Source organism: Apteryx mantelli, chromosome 16 (assembly GCF_036417845.1).
Source record: "Apteryx mantelli isolate bAptMan1 chromosome 16, bAptMan1.hap1, whole genome shotgun sequence".
In the NCBI taxonomy this organism is placed as follows: Eukaryota; Metazoa; Chordata; class Aves; order Apterygiformes; family Apterygidae; genus Apteryx; species Apteryx mantelli.
Genome location: NC_089993.1, coordinates 20,738,812 through 20,755,121, shown reverse-complemented (window position 1 = coordinate 20,755,121; position 16,310 = coordinate 20,738,812). Strand labels below are relative to the sequence as shown.

Below are 16,310 nucleotides of genomic sequence, written 5' to 3'. Positions count from 1 at the left end.
CCCCCCCCTCCCCCTCCCGGCCTCCCCGCCCGCGGCCGGGGGAGCGGCGCGAGCCGCCGGCCGGCCGGCCGGCGCCGCGGCCGCGGGGCGGGGCGGGGCTCGGCGCCGGCCAATGGGGGCGCGGGCGGCGCGCGGCGGGCGGCCAATGGGGGCGGGCGCGGGGCGGGCGCGCGGCGCGCGGGCGGCCATGGCGGCGGCGGGCGGCGGGCGGCGGTGCCGGCGGCTGGAGGGCGAGGCGGCGCGGGCCGTGCTGGGCGCCGCCGAGGCGCTGCTCTTCGACTGCGACGGCGTGCTGTGGCGCGGCGAGGCGGCGGTGGCGGGCGCGGCGGAGGCGCTGGGCCGGCTGGCGGCGGCGGGCAAGCGGCTCTGCTACGTGACCAACAACAGCAGCCGCACGCGCGGCGCCTACACGGAGAAGCTGCGGCGCCTCGGCTTCCCGCCCGCCGAGCCGCGCCACGTCTTCGGCTCGGCCTACTGCGCCGCCCGCTACCTGCGCCAGGCCCTGCCGCCCGGCGCCGCCGCCTACGTGCTGGGCAGCGCCGCGCTCGGCGCCGAGCTGGAGGCGGCCGGCGTGCCGCACCTGGGCCCCGGGCCCGCCGCGCTGCCGGGCCCCGCGCCCGCCGACTGGGCCCGGGCGCCGCTCGACCCCGCCGTGCGCGCCGTCCTCGTCGGCTTCGACGAGCACTTCAGCTACGCCAAGCTGTGCCAGGCCCTGCGCTACCTGCAGCGCGGCGGCGGCGCCGGCTGCCTGCTCGTGGGCACCAACCGCGACCACCGCCTGCCGCTCGAGGGCGGCGCCGCCATCCCCGGTGCGTGGGGCGGCGGAGGGGGGGGGGCCGCCGGGGTGTCCCCAAAGCCTGGAGCCCGCTGCACCCTCCTGCCCCAGGAGCTGTGTTCAGCCTCGCCTGTGCTCGGGCGGTTCCTTTCGGCCAGGCGGCCACGCGCTCTCACACGCGCGGATCAGGCTTTACGCGCTGCCTCGTGTATTACTGCTCAAGTCGTTCCTCTGTCTGCGTGTTCCCGAAACACCATGTGATTCTGCTCTGCCTCGTCTGGGCACTGAGAGCCTTCTGCGGTCTCTAATCAATAGTTTTCTATCCTGTCTCTAGGGACTGGCTGTCTGGTAAAAGCAGTGGAGACGGCGGCAGAGCGCGAGGCGTTTATTGTAGGCAAGCCCAACCGGTACATGTTCGATTGCGTGGTCAGTGAGTTCAACATCGATCCTGCTCGTACCATCATGGTGGGAGATCGACTGGACACCGATATCCTCATGGGCAACAACTGCGGCCTCACAACGCTGCTGACTCTCACTGGAGTCACTACGCTGGAAGAAGTGCAAGGTCACCAGGAGAGTGACTGTCCTGCCAGGCAAAGCCTGGTTCCCGATTACTATGTTGATAGTATAGCTGACCTTCTTCCAGCACTGGGGGATTAAAATAGCAAAACCTTTACAGCCTTTGAAGCGGTACCCTGAGGAGGGCCCTAACTAATCACCTTGTGACAGTAATGTACTCAATATACCACCAGAAATTGGCAACCCTAAGCTTTCTAACCTTTCTGTCCTCTTTCTATAGGATTTTTGTTTACATCTTGGTCTTCTAAAATGCACTTTGAAATGAAGAGGGCATTATGGTGTCACTCAAGTCTTGTGGGTTTGGGGCTTTTCTATTATAAGTAATACATATATCTAAATATGTGTGATACTAGATGTTATTGTCTTCTAGACTGAGTTGAGGAAAGTAGAGCAGAGTGATCTGAGGAAAGGAACCCAACACCTTGCAGCATGTCCTCTCATGGACAGGTGGTAACTCAGTCTTGTTTATTCAGGGAAATAACTCTTTGAGTGTGTAGTTACTCAGTGGCTGTGTTTGGAAATGCTTGCAGTGGCTGATGTAACTAGAATTTGGCCTTAGATTGGTTTTTCAGACTGGGTCCCATTCTAGCAGTGCAGACCATTGCAAGTGTGACTTCAGGTCAAAGAAACTGAAATCTGTCTCCTTCATTTGACCATAAAAATTGCACTTGTGATGCAGATTAGAATGATTCCACATGCAAAATGCAAATGGTATCTTCTGTATACTGTATTTGTCCAAGTATTGGATGTATATGTAAAGTATACGTACATACAAGAACTATCCTGATTCTAAATATATATCAGAATATATTTAAAATATAAACTTAAGTATAATATATGATAATATATCTTGCTTCCCAAAAGGGAGGATAAGAGGAATGTACTTCACTGGTCACTATAGGTTTGATTCTTGTAAGCTTTTGCATTTGGTAATGCAGAAAGTATGTAATCACATAGGACGATCCTGCACTAATACTGCTTCCCAGAAATAACTGGATTGATTAGACATGAAGTTAGAACTAAATTTTCTTATGCTTCCCTGCTGCCTCAGCATCAAAATAATTGCTTGCCTTGGCTTTATTTGTAGAATATGAATTAGGGCTCAGTCTACAACAGATGACTATAGTACACAGTGCTACTTCCCACCAAGGTAAATCTGTACTGGTTAAGTGTGATAACAGCACAGTGCTTCCTTTAAATACCTGCTTGTAACATCTTCCTTGTGCATCCGATGTTGGGGCCTGGCAACAGTTGCTTGTCTGAAAAAGAGTGCCTGCTCAGGTGATTATTTTATTTTCATCTTTAGATAGGTTTTGAGTGATGCACGGCTCAGGCCATGGGATAGACTTTTATGCTGGCTGAATTGAAGGCCACAGTTTGAAGCTTTTGTATTACAAAAATAAGTGAAAAATTAAATATGCAAATACTGTATTGTTACTCCATAGATTCCACTACTGGCAGTTTAAATTTAAACGCTGAACTTCCTTCATCTCCCATTATTTAGTTGAACAGCTCTAGGAGTGTATTCGATGCCATTTCCTTCCACTGAAACACTAGAAAAAAGTAAACTTGCCACCTTGTTTGTACAGCAATAACTGAGCAGTCCATAATGTCTTTCAGTGTTACCGGAATACTATCTGGATCTTGTAAAAGACTGTTCATTTGTAACTCGGAAGCATGAATAATATCTTTCCTGTTTGTGTCTCTACCTAGAAGGCTTACAAAAGTCACAGAGAAACGCTTATCAGGCAGAACTTTTACTTTACCTAAGTAACATAGAAATAGACATAGTGGATTTACCGCGGTTAGGGCTAATTTAGCAATGCATTCTCTGACTCACTTCCTACTTTTGGTGCTTATAACTTCAAAACATGTCAAGTAAAGTAGTAAATGCCAGGTGAGGTGGTCAGCCTTGCTGAAGCGGCACACTATCCCTGCTGAGAACTGTTCACTGTACAAGGGAACCGTTACCTCGATTCACTGTTCCCCACGTATACTGAAATGTATTGGTGAAGGTGTCAATCATGCTTCAGAATCTCTGTATTAACTTCCCGATGGTTCTCGACCCTCTACTTGAATTCACATTAAACTTACAAACCTGCTTTCTCCTTGCATTTTTCTTGTTTTGTAGTCTCTTCTGCGTGTGTTTGGATGTAACTACTTTGTTGAAATTGTAGGAGTTAAGGATACAGCTTCAGTCTTTACCATCTTTACTCCTGACATGCAATTTTACCAAAAAAAAAAAAAAAGCTGGAGTATATTTTTTCATTTTAGGTGCCTAGAACTGTGCTGGGCTCTTAGCACGGAGCTGGTATCTCTGGGTCATGTTCCTACTTCTTACAGAGCAGAGTGCTTTCCCCTTCTTACAAATGCTTTTACAAACAACATTTTATAGATGGTTTTACTTAATTTTTGTGCCTTAGAATAAGCATGGTGCGAACTTCATAGAGCAAGAGAGTGCCTGCTGTTTGTCCATTTAGAAATCTCTAGGGGGAGAATGTTCCGTTTGTATGTTACAGCTGGTTTTCCAAGTTTCTTGTGCTAAGCCTCCCTGCAGCAGAAATCGGCTGGTAGACTGCAGCGGAGGGGGCTGCTTCGTGCTCCTCCGCGGTGTCTCCGGCTTTGCAGAAGTAGATCTGGTGGTTGGGCTCTTTCAACACTTCCGTTTCTTCAGAGCAGCAGCAGCAGCGTGGCATGCTGCAGTCTCATGTTCTCCTTTTTTACTACTTTAAAAAAGAATGGTGGTTGACTCTCTTTGGCCATAGCATTCAATTATGGATTTGTCAGTAGAATCCATGTAGTCCTAATCTATTGAAATCACAGCTTACTACACGGTCTAAATTCGTGTCCTACAGAAGCAACGTACTGGAACAAGGTTGTGATTTTCCAGTTCAGTAGGTTGTCTGACTTACAGACGGAAACGCGCAAGAGGCCAAGTGGGAAGAGAAGGGAGTGTTAGTGCTTCGGTGACGTGAAGCTCCAGGCTGAGCTGCCGCCTTGGTTGAGTTTGATCAGTCCTGGGCCGTGCTTGCTTGGAAAACATCCAAATGCTAAATCTTTCCCGGATAGATAGTGTACGAAGGAATTCTGCTGAACTTTGGCTCGCCTCTGTTGGGCTATACGTCTGGCTGGCAGGTCTCAATAACACAAAGCTCTCACAGGGGCTTCCAGACTAAGCAGGATAATTTTAAGGTCCGACTACCTGGGAGATGGGTTCCCTGTGCGGTAACGCTTGTCACTGGAAGCGCGTGCTGGTTTGAGCGTGACTGGCGTTGTGGCGATGACGTTGGATCACAGACCCTCTCTCCTGGGATCGGAGCGAAGTGAGATCTGCAGGTGGAACGTGAGCACGTCTGTGCAGCCAAGACCTGCAGTGCGCTAGTCTGCAGGATAAACAGTTGGCTTTGGCCCACGGAGCTCTGACAGCCCAAAGTTCATGTTGAAATGTAGAAACAACCGATGACGAGGGCAGGCTGCCACTTCTTCCCTCTTCATTTTATCTCTTAATGAGACTTGTCCAGTCCCGCTACAAGCATGTGCCAGCAGGGAAGGCGTACACAAAGACTTCAATTGTGTTCTACCTCAATACCTCCAGCTGGCCCGGGAGGTAGGCAGGAAGAGTTTTTATACCAATGACAGCATCTCTCTACAATGTCGGGTTTTAGCCCTCCCTTTCTTTCCCCTCTCCCAGGTCGCCACACTCAGGTTTCACCTTCCATGCAGGTCTGAGTCGAGGAGCACCTGACCGGGAGGTTTCTGTGACCAGGGGACACGTATTTAGGTTTCTCGGATGCGTGCTTAGGCTTCCCGAGCACGTCTGGAGCTGAGGATCATGCACAGTCCGTGTATTGTCAGGAGGCAGAGCGGCAGGAGCAGGGCCCTCGTCTGAAGCGGAGGATGGAGGGTAGCCGCAGCGCCGGCAGCATTGCCTCTTCCGTGAGTATCCCCGGGCCCCCAGCGATCACAGAGTCCTCGTTCCGCGCTTGCTTGATGACTATTCCTCTTTTTAAGGGCTGAGCTCCTGCATTTCCCATGGATCCCGGTAAGGTTTTGTTCATCACCTCTCCAGGGCCCATCACCAGCTTCAGCAATCCGCAACTCAGCTCCCTCTAAGGCAGCTGAGTCTCTCAGCTGGATCTTCATGCAAGTGTCCGTGCTCGCATGGCATGAAATGACTGTAGGATAAAGCAGGTTGCCAGGGCAGAGCAGCCGAATTAGACTTGCCGAGGAATCGCAGCGTACGTGCTGCAGTGCCGCCAGCGATGTGCGCGCACGACGGCTCCACAGGCCCCCAGGAACCCGCCAGGAGACGGGACTTGCTGGATTTCTTGGTTTATTTATGTTTCCTGTTTGTATGTCCTGTCTCCCACCTCAGGGAATTTCACTACTGAAAATCTACCAACTATTGTAACGTTTTGGCTCGATTGCATTTGAACTGATAAGATTTCAGCTGTACAGTTCTAACTTTTCTAATACTCGCTGCTTTTTTGGTGGAATATATTTAGAAGTTGCACATTACCTAAAAAAAAGACCAGTAACTGACCAGTAGGTTTGCAGAGCCTGTTTACTGTTTGCCTGTAGCAAATCAAACCACCTGAAATTATTAGATTCCTCTATATGCTTTAGAGGATTGAGAAACAGACTTTTTAAGTGTGGGCTGTACTGTTACGATTATGGAAAGTGCCGCCTTTCTGCTTTGTAAAAATGCCTTTATGTGCCAATAAGTTGCATTCAATTGTTTCACTATATGAATTAAAGTGATTTTTATATCAAGCCACTAGAAGCATCAACACGATGCCAAGCTTTTTTTTTAACTCCAAATAACAGCTTGTTTTTGCATCAAGCAACAATTTTATCCAGAAAATAAAATATAAGCAAATATATGGAAGGACAAGGAAGTAGGTAGGATTGCCCCACACAGGACTGCTCCAAATGCTGATGATTATGTGGGGAATTTCTGCTATAAAACAAAATAATTTCATTTGATGACAAAAGTGCAGCCCCCATTTATGAAAAGCTTCCGATTCCGGCCTTTCCTCAAAGGTTTTGCGAAGTCTGCATGTTTCCTTGGCTGGAGGAGTGCTTGTCACTGGGATGGCAGAACTAAAATCCCAATCACTGTGGGATAAAAGTGATGTTATTCCAGGATTGTTACTGTGTTGTGGCAGTTCTGTGGGTCCATTTCTATATTCAGACATCGCCAACAGTTTGCGTATAGTCCTGAGAATGCCCGAATGGTTTCCTTTGTGAATGAGGAGTGTGTTTTATAGCACGGAAGGATAAACCGCAAAAGTGTCAATTTTAACTCCTGTTCTTTCCTTATTCTGCCTTGGCTCCCAGGACAGGAGATTCCCAGCACAATTCAAAAATCTGTCCAGGACATTCTGGATCATCTTGTCCATTGCCTTGTTTTTTGCAGTTGTTGGCATCAGCGTTGCGGGGATTCTCAGCTTCTCCCAGAGCTCTGCCCAGGTAAGGATCCAGATCCAGATCCAGGCAGGGACATCTCCTCCCACACGCAGCCCTCGTGTGGCAGAAGCCCTTGCCTGGAGGGATGAAGGGGCTGAGATCGGGGCCGGATTTGGCCCGTTCTCCCCCTCTCTCCAATGCGCAGGCAGTCTGCAGAGCAGATTTGCAGAAGTTCCCCGGAGGCGCTGCGCGCTCGGGGCAGCGGCTGAGCAGCCGCCGCCTCACCCCTGCACCGCGCCTGCCAGAAACCCTAGCTTCAGTTAGAGCAGCTCCAGCGCGCCGTTAGTAAATGCAGACGGGAGCTGCTGTTTTGCTAAGCAGGCAAGTTCCCCTGCGTCACTGTGGCCTCCGGAGCAAGGGGGGGGGCAAGGAGCAGCAAGCTGCGGCTCTTGGGACGGCTAATTCCAGCTCCTTTCGGTGCACCGCCGCGGCAGAGCCCGGGAGCTCCACCAGCCCCCCTGGCTAGCCGGCACCCCGCTGCGGATGAGCCGGGGCGAACGCCTGCGGCGTGGGAACCCCACGCTAGACGCCGAAATGCTGGTGCAGCGTCTTAGCGCTTCTATTCCGGGCACGTCGGTCCTTTCTCTTCCCCAGCCGCAGCTCGCGGCCGGGTAGCCAGGGCTGCCCCAAACTCGTCCTCCTTCGGCCGGAGCTTGCTCTGCCTGTCGCTGGATACTTCAGGCAAGCAGCACGGGCCAGCGAAGTGTCCGGGGACGTGGAAGCGGGGACGCGCAGGCAGCCTGCACAGCCGATGGCTGGTGCTGCCCTCGCCGTCTGCGCTCAGCCCGTCTCGCAGGTCGTCCGGCTGACGTTGCAGGGTCGGCAAGACCCCCCGAGGAACCAGTCGGCCTTCGTGGACAAGTCCCGGAGCACCGTGACTTACTACGTCACCTCGCAGAGCAACCGCACCGCCGTCGTGCTGTACGACGGCAAGAACGTGAGTGCCTCGGGCTAGCGACCCGTCTCGCTAGCGCTAGCAGCCCCTGCCCCATCGGGAGGTGCTGGGCTCCGAGCTGGGCGCAAAAGGAGGAACGTCCGTATCTGAGCTAGCCGGGCGCGGGCCGTCGCCCCTTCTAACGGCGAGCCATCCGTCCCGCAGGGCTACGTGTGCTACAAGCCCGCGGAGCAGCGCGCGTGCTACCTGAGGAGGATGGACTCCCGGGACCTCCAGGACGTACAGACGTCGCTCAACGCCTCCGAGCAAGCAGTGAGCACCTGCTGGGACGGTCCCTGGGGTGGCTGCATGGAAGGGGAGGACGGGTCGGGTCCTGTGCCGAGCCCCTGGCTGTCCGAAAGCCCTTTTCTGGGTGGGTTTGTTTTTGCAGGGGGAGATTCTCGCACGCCGGCGTCGCAGCCACGGCTGCTCCGGGCCGGAGGGTGGGGGTGATTCCCCGTTTTACCGATACCGTATTTCCCGGGGGAAGCGGCAGAAGCGCTGGCTGGGGGAGGCAGCCGTGTCCCGCGCGCTGCGAATAGCAGGGCTTTGCCGGAGCCGTGTTCTGTTACCTGCTCGCGAAATTCTGGGGAACCAAAACAAAGGGGGTTTTGTCGGCAGTTCACGGGGCCGTAAGCTGGCGTAAACCACGCGTACAGACCCTCTGAACAAAATGCCGGTAGATTCGTGGGACAGGTTCTGTTCCAAGAAGACAGAGGGACCCCGTTTTTGGCAGCCCTGCCAGCTGCTCTCAGTTTCCTTGGGAGCTCCTCGGGCCTCCCTCATCCTTCGCCCGCTGCTCCCTGCCCGGCCAAGAAGCAACGAGCAGCGTTTATAGCCCAGGGGAGAGCAGGAACACGAGAGCCACGAGACCGTTTTAGCAAAATGCAGGCAAACCTCTTCTCCCGGGAGGCTCCTCCAGCCTCCCCGGTGGGAAGGGAAGGCCACCAGGAGCAGGCTGCTCTTTGGACACCTTTAAAGTCTCCTTGATGACTCCCTTGGAGTCTCCTTCCCTGGAGATAGATAGTCAAAAACCCGCCTGGATGCCATCCCGTGCGAGGTGCCCTTGGTGACCCTGCTTGAGCAGGGTGGTTGGACTAGATGATGATCTCCGGAGGTGCCTTCCCAACCTCAGCCGTTCTGCGAAAGCGAGAGCAGCGCCGTGGGGAGGAGCGAGGCGTCTCGGAGGAACTAACGAACGGGGCCGTTTCTTTCCAGGTCGATCAGCCGCTGCTTCAGAACAACCAAACCAAGTACTACAGGGAGTTCCTGGGCGTTTTGGCAGGGAAGCAGGCGGACCCCAGCAGCTTGGGGGAGGCTGTCCAGAACCTGTGTGAACAGACATCCATCTTCTGGGTCAGGCGAGGGGAGGGTGAGTCGTACGCGTCTTACCCCCCCCCCGCGGGACAGGGGAGCTTGGGCATCTCCGGTCCATCTTAGAGGAGCAGGCTCTGCCGCGCAAAAGCCCCTTCAAGTCACCGCGGGCGCTAGCGTGCCAGGCCAGGGACGGGCTGACCTCTATTCCAAAACCAGCCCGTTGCTCGGTTGGTCACCCCCCATTCCCACCGAGAGCAGCCTGCAGAGCAGCCTCGTTTTCTATTTCACGCCAGCTCTAACGATGAGAAAAGCCGTTCCCCAAGGCTTTCCACTGGTTTGGCTCTCTAGGGACCGACCTGCAGGGCTGCTCAAGGCTTCCCCTCACCACGTTTCTGTCCTCGCTCGTTCGGCAGGTCTGGGAAGGCAGCGACTGATCTACCTTTGCATTGACATATGCTTCCCGAGCAACATTTGCGTCTCTATCTGCTTCTATTACCTCCCCGAGTAAGTCGTCCTGCAGCCACGGATGCCCCCTCGTCGCTCTGCGTACTCGAACTGGGCTCCTGAAAAGCCTGATTTCAGCAAGGAAGGTAACACCTACGACACCCCCTGAACGCTTCCCCGATTTCGTGTGGCAGTTCAAGAGAATTTAGGAAAATAACAGAACTCTGCTCAGCTTTGTCGGTACAGACACTTTATTTGCAGCTGTGCTGCAGGGCTGCATCTTGTACGTAGGTAGCAGTAGATCTAGACACAGACGGATCACGCGGAGTAGCTAGTGTTTCATGGCCACATGCCCTGCTCAGCACAAGGTTATCTGCTGGCCAGGGCTGTTGATTTTATCAGAGTGCCGTTCTCGAAGCAAGTCTGTGAAATACGCTTTGAATAAAGGAATTGCAAAACAAGAAGACAGCCGCCCTTCCTCTCTCTGTTCAGCCTGTTCCATCGCTGAGAGAGGCCGATGCTTTGCACCGTGGGGTACAAGACCGTGGCAAAGCCGTGCGCAGCGGAGGCCGCAGGGGCGCCTCCAGCTGAGCTGCACCCCGCCACCCTCTACGGGGTTGCGCCTCCCAGGCCCATTGCCCAGGCGGTGTCCTTGGAGGTCAAACACGTTTCGGTTATGATCTGCTCAGAGCTGAAGCCTGCTCTCGTTCCAGGCAGATGCAGCCGCTTCTGCCAGAGACTGAGCCATCTCCATCAGAGGAGGGGATGGCTGCAGGTGTTGGTCTCTCAGGCTCCAGAGGGTGCTTGTCACCATGAGACAAGGGAAAACAAGCACGGGTCCCTTCTTTCCCGCACACGGGCATTAACCCAACACACTGTCATTGAAAGCGAGGCAGACGACCGCTTTCTGGTGGCCACTGTATTCCCTCTTGATCTCTCCTGTCTCCACGCACCAAAGTCTGGCCAAGTTATCCGAGGAAGCTGGAACACAAAGTGAAAAGAGGAGCAGTGGGATATATTACGACATTATCTTTCAGACTTTTTTTTTTTTAATTGCAAGAAAGATTGTTCTCTTGCTTCATTCAACACTGTTATTAGAGCTGTTGATGACAGACAGGGAGCCACACACAGCAAGGACCTCAGGGCATTTCAGTATTACACGGGGTTTTAAGTATTCTGGAGAAAACTTACTGTGGTGGTAGCACTATCATGCTGCAAACACTGCAAGCAGCATTGCTACCCGGTAAAATAAACAGCACACGTGAGGATCATCTCTCCAATTTAAATAGGAGGCAACAGATGTCCCATTGCAGCACAAGCAAAATATTTAAGGGAGTTAGTGCAACGTGTTGGGGGTGTGGGGGTTTCTCTCCCCATGCACGCAGGGGCGCCAGGGGTTGGTGAGGAAGCACCAGGCACTGGCAGTGTCCCCAGCCAGGCAAGCTCATAAACCCCGTGTTAGTGCACAGCCCTCCTGCGAGGGGCCCTGGAGCAGTCCAAATCGAATCGCCGGACAGCGGCGGATGTACAGCCAGTGCCTTACCTGTGACAATGTACTGGGAGTCCCCAGAGAAGGCACAGTCCCACATCCAGCCCCGAGAGGTTTCCCCGGGGTTATTGCTTTTAATGCTCAGTTCTGTCATCAGAGAGAAGTTTGAAGTCCTCCATATCTTGCATGTCTGATCTGCAGAACATGTAGCCAAGAGCCTGCAAGGGAGAGATGCACATGAGTAACCTTATTATTCGTTCTGTATGCCTAAAAGCCTCTCGTTAATGCGGGCCTGGAACGGTAATGAACTGGAGACCTGCGTTCTTCATAATCAGATTTCCTTACCCCTGTGTCATCTGCCTTATGACATTCACGTTAAACAGATTTGATGAAAGAGTACACCAGGTTCATCACCTTGCTCTCAGAGATCACATCGATCCCAGCTGTGAACGCAACTCACGGCTGCAAAACCTGCTGAGGATTCACAGAGCACTTCTGAGAGCCCAGAGCTGGGGCGCCACTGGCAGTGCCCCCATGGCAGCACGACCGCTCCGGGGGAGCTGCCAGCAGCTGGGGCACGGCGGGTCTCTGCTACCCGCCCCGAAAGGACCTGCTGCTGGGGGCACAGGCAAGCGAGCGGGCTGGCAGTCACTCACGTGGAGTCGGGGCTGAACTTGCACTGCAGGGCATAGCGGTTGTGCGCTGGGATCTTGGTCTTGGGGATCAGCTGGGTCACCTCCTCTCCGATGCCGCCTGTCAGATTCCAGACGTAACAGTTTCCCTGCAAGGAGAGAGGAGGAGCCGTCGTCAGATTGGGACGCGCCCGCCCGCAAGGGGCTTCCCCGTCCGGCCGATAACCACCCGCACAACCACAACGCAGTGCAAACCGCACGGAAAGCTGGTACGTGGGAACTGCTGCCTCTGCCCGCGTCAGGCAACCGCCAGCAGCTGCTGAAGCACCGGTAAATCCCAGCCCACGCTTGAGGCCACCTGAACTTACCGAGCTGTTGACGGCCGCCATGTAACTGGCATCAGGGTCAATGTGAACCGAATTCACGGAAACTTCCGGCTCTGGAATCAGCTGCTCGTTGTGGTCTGTTTTCAGGTCCCAGATGTGAATAGCACCGCTCTGATCCCCCACGATCAGCTCCGCCTGCAAGAAACGGACAACCTCGTCTCCCGAGGAACAGCCCCCACCGCAAGCACGTGCCGTAGAGCTGAGGCACGCGAAACACCCCTACAACTTACACAGGAGACAAAGGCACCGGAGGGAGCCTTGCTCTGGTTTCAAGCGTTGGGGTCTTGCCCAACTATTGCCCAGCCCAGGGGTATCGCAGAGTGGCAGCTCTCCAGGCAGACACCATCCTGCTGACTCCCCCGAGAGCAAGAGGGGCAGCAACCTCACGCCTTGCAGAAAGGCTGTTTACCTTCTCCGAAGCGTTTGCTAGTTTTATGAACCACGGCACGGACAGCTCGTGCCTGATCTCCAGGACTGTGCTACAGCTACGACTCCAAACATCATTCACGGAAGCCAAATGATTTTCAACGCTTCTGAGAAGCGGCATTAAGATGCGAGTTGGCCCGTGAACAACTGAAGCACTCAGAGCGTACAGATAGCTGAAAAGGACAACCCTAAACGTGTACCCTCTCTCTGTACCCTCACAGAGGGTGAGGACAGGAGCCAGCTGGAGGGGAGGAATTCTGGCTCCAGGCCCATCTCGCACCAGGAGACAGTGCTGGCTCTCCACTAAAACCAGCGCTTTTACTGACAGACTTGCACTGTCCATTGTAGAGCAGATCAGGCCGCTGGGCACAACTAATTCTGTAGCTGGGAGCGACAGCTTGTTTCTGAGGGCGACAACCATCATTTGATGCATTTAGCTGGCTATACAGCGCAGAAATGTCTTCTGCATGCCTCACTCACTAGCCCCCTCCTAGCACGTTTAAGTACAATTGCTAAAACTGTCATAGCATCACCTAGGCCTAGATAAGTCTCTCTCCAGCCTAAGTGAATCAGTGTCACTCTGCAGCAGAGCAGTGCAAAGACCGATGAAGCCGTGTGAATGTATCCTGCCACCTTCGGACTAATCAGCGCTGCTCTGCTCCCAAACTGACATTTCTCTTGCAACTCAGCAACACGTTAGTTAGCGAGGATTTCGCGTGCTACATCCACGTACAACAGCAGTATTTTGTTTTCATCTAACCCAGTCCCACAGCAGTGGCGCTACAGGAGGAGCCATCTGACAGACGTCTCGGAGGTCATCAGGCCACGGTTCACTTTTTCTGGGCAACGGTGCTAGCTTCAAAGCTTCCCGGCCCACCTTGGGCCACTGGTTCCACTCCAATAATATCCCCTTCGTTATATTCAGGGCACTGAGACAGGCCCGAACGAGTGCCCCTTTCCACGGGATCAGAGGCCAAACTCGGCCATTAATTTAAGCAACAGCTAGAGGTAATTAGCACGAGGACGCTGGCTGGAAACGAGCCCCGCAGGCGCGGTCCCCGGGCTGATGCTGGCCGCGGGGCAGAGCACGGGTCTCCGCAGTGGGAAGCGGGCGCAGAAGAAACAGGGTGCAAGCCTGTAACGCAGGTGCAGGTTTGCTCTGCAGCATGAAGGAGCTTTGGCTCTTGCTGGTGCAGATGCAGGGAACATCTGTCTGTCCATCCGTCCGTCGGGCTCCCGAGTCCCGCTGATGATGTTCCTATGCTGAACCGAGCGGGTAGCGGGCAGCAGCAGCTCGGCGCCGGAGCAGGCGGGCGCGCGCCCCGGGCAGGCGAAGCAGCCTGGTGCTCATTCAGCAGCATCACCTGGGGCCGCGCCACCAGGATCCCGACCTTCCCCGACCAGCGAGAACGTCGCCGCTGCGTGGAGCGGAGCAACGCGCCCGGCTGCTGGGTGTTACGGCACCTCCGGTGCCCTCGTGCAAACCACTTTCGTACAGAGAGAAGTTTTCTGCAGCAGCTGCCAGTATGGAGCTTCGCAGCACCTCAGATTTGCTGAAGGAGGAGCAGATCTGGCAAAACCCACCCCACCAAAGGAGCCTGGCAATTGCACGAGACGCCGTTTACCTGGTTGGGGTGCAAGCAGACGCAATTAATGGGAGCGTTCACTTGGAAAATGCGCTGGCACTGGAGGTTACGAGACCTGCAGCAAAAAACAAACAAACACAGAGCAAGCGAGTCGGAGCGTGCGATTAGACGTCCCGCCTCGGGGGACAGCGCGAGCGCCCAGCGCGGCTGCCGGACCGGCACGGCACCGCCGCGAGGTGCCGCTGAGGAGGAGGTTCCCAGGAGGGACAGGGCCTGGCTTTGCATCTCGTACCGATAACGCGCCTCCCAGCAGCCCCGAGGCTAAGGGGGAGCACCGCGGGCACGGTAACTTATGGAAATCTCGCAGGAGCTGGGAGGCGGGGGGCGGCGGTACCTGAGGTCCCAGATCCTCGCCATGCAGTCCTCACCGCCGGTGTACATCCAGCGGCCGTCCTCATGGAAGCCCACCGAGGTGATGTTCTTGCTCACGCCGTCGTAGTTGATCACCGGGTTGGGGTTATTGGAGTTGAGGTCGTACATCCGAATGTGCTGGTAGCCTGCAGCGACCAGCAGGGAGCGGGAGGTAAGTGGGACCCGGCAGGGCAGGGGAAAATCCCGCCGGAGCCCCTTCCCCGCCCGGGCTCACCGGCGGCGGCGATCATGCTGCGGTCCGGCGTGATCTCCAGCGCGTTCACCTGCTGCGGGGGCCCGTTAAGGTACGTAAGCAGCCGGTTTTTCCGGGGAAACCGGGCGGTCTAATCGGCTGTGGTGCCCCGCAAGAGGGGAAGCGACAGCGGGCGCAAAGGATACGGAGTCCTGGTGCTGCACGGTGCGGGTGCAGATGCCGCTGTGCGCCTGCCAGAAGCGCACGGTGTGGTCGTAGCCGGCGGTGGCGAGGATCACGGGGTCGCTGCCCACCGTGCCCTGCGCGGCGTTCATGGTCCTGCCGGGGCGCGGGGTCAGCGCCGGCCGCGCTCGCCCCCTCCCCGCGCCGTGCACGGCGCTGCGCGCCCCACGTCCCACCCGTGCACGCGTGCGGGGAGCGGCACAAACTCACACCCCACGCGTGCACGGCGCTGCGCACCCCACGTCCCACCCGTGCACGCACACGGGGAGCTGTGCAAAAACACGCCCCAAGCGTGCACGGCGCTGCACGCCCCACGTCCCACCCGTGCACGCGCACGGGGAGCGGCACAAGCTCACGCCCCACGCGTGCACGGCGCTGCGCACCCCACGTCCCACCCGTGCGCGCGCGCAGGGAGCTGCGCAAAAACACGCCCCACGCGTGCACACGTGCGCGCAGAGCTGCACGCGCCCACAGCCCCCCCCCCGTACCCCCCGTGCGTGCAGCCACGCGCCGGCACCCCGTGCACCGGTGCCCACTCGCGGCCCGGAGCCCCCCCCCCCCCGTGGGCTGCCCGCTAGCGCCCCGCCCGTGCACCGCCACGCGCGGAGCCGCGCCCACCGCGCCGCACCCGTGCAGACCTGCGCTAGGGCCCGCTCGTGGAGCGGGTCGCGCGTGGGCTGCGCGCAGAGCGGTGCGGTCCCTCCCCGGCGCCCCGGTACCCGCAGCGGCGGCCGCCCGGGGCCGCGCACGGCGCAGGCTGGGGGGGGGGGGGCGGCTCGCTCTGCGCATGCGCCGCGCAGCGCGGGCGGCTCGACGCCCGCCGCTCCGCGCATGCGCGAGGCGCCCGATGCAAAGCGCGCAGGCGCCCGCTACCCGGCGCCTGGGGCGTCGTCCTGAGGAGGGCGCATGCGCAGAGGCTCCGGCCGGTGGCGGGCGATACTATGCGCAGGGCGGAGGGGGGGAGCGGGCCGGGACCATGGGGCACGTGGGGGGGGGGGGCGCCGAGCCCGCTCCCAGCGGCGGCGCCAGGGGGCGCTGCGGGCAGCGCGGCTGTGCAGCGCCGAGCACGGGCACGCGGGGGCCGCGCGGGACACGGTGGGGAGGGGGAGGGCACCCGGGACACGGGGGCACGGGACAGGGCGAGGGGCACTCGTGGTGCAGGGGGCTCACACGGGGACGCGGCGCAGACAGGCACACGGGGGCACAGGCCCGGAGATGGGGACACGCGTGGGGACGCGGGGCCCAAGGCGAGGAGAGGGGGGGCGCGCGTGGGGGCGCAGACGGGGACACGCGCAGGGCCGGGGGTGCAGGGGGGGACGGGGGCACCGCAGCCGCACCGGGGGCGCCGCCGCCCGGGGCAGCGCGGCCGGTGTCACCCCGCAGTGCCGCGGGGTCCCGCCGCCCCGTCCCGGCGCTGCGGGGGCCG

The 16,310-nt window shown here is 57.1% G+C and overlaps 3 protein-coding genes across 3 annotated transcripts; 2 read left to right on the top strand and 1 right to left on the bottom strand.

Moving 5' to 3' along the window:
- Nucleotides 1-187: 187 nt before the first annotated feature.
- Nucleotides 188-3,456, top strand: PGP (phosphoglycolate phosphatase). The gene is made up of 2 exons (XM_067306500.1): nucleotides 188-809; nucleotides 1,110-3,456. The coding sequence occupies exons 1-2, from the start codon at nucleotides 188-190 to the stop codon at nucleotides 1,433-1,435; spliced, it is 948 nt and encodes a 315-aa protein (XP_067162601.1). The 3' UTR covers nucleotides 1,436-3,456.
- A 4,095-nt stretch (nucleotides 3,457-7,551) lies between these two features.
- BRICD5 (BRICHOS domain containing 5) lies at nucleotides 7,552-10,003 on the top strand. The gene is made up of 4 exons (XM_013944742.2): nucleotides 7,552-7,760; nucleotides 7,923-8,030; nucleotides 8,976-9,129; nucleotides 9,488-10,003. The coding sequence occupies exons 1-4, from the start codon at nucleotides 7,575-7,577 to the stop codon at nucleotides 9,580-9,582; spliced, it is 543 nt and encodes a 180-aa protein (XP_013800196.2). The 5' UTR covers nucleotides 7,552-7,574; the 3' UTR covers nucleotides 9,583-10,003.
- On the bottom strand, nucleotides 9,752-15,648 carry MLST8 (MTOR associated protein, LST8 homolog). Its single transcript, XM_067306299.1, has 9 exons — nucleotides 15,523-15,648; nucleotides 14,848-14,980; nucleotides 14,684-14,735; nucleotides 14,432-14,594; nucleotides 14,077-14,152; nucleotides 12,008-12,160; nucleotides 11,664-11,788; nucleotides 11,062-11,225; nucleotides 9,752-10,499 (listed from the first exon to the last, which is right to left on the bottom strand). The coding sequence occupies exons 2-9, from the start codon at nucleotides 14,974-14,976 to the stop codon at nucleotides 10,381-10,383; spliced, it is 981 nt and encodes a 326-aa protein (XP_067162400.1). The 5' UTR covers nucleotides 14,977-14,980; nucleotides 15,523-15,648; the 3' UTR covers nucleotides 9,752-10,380.
- Nucleotides 15,649-16,310: the final 662 nt, after the last annotated feature.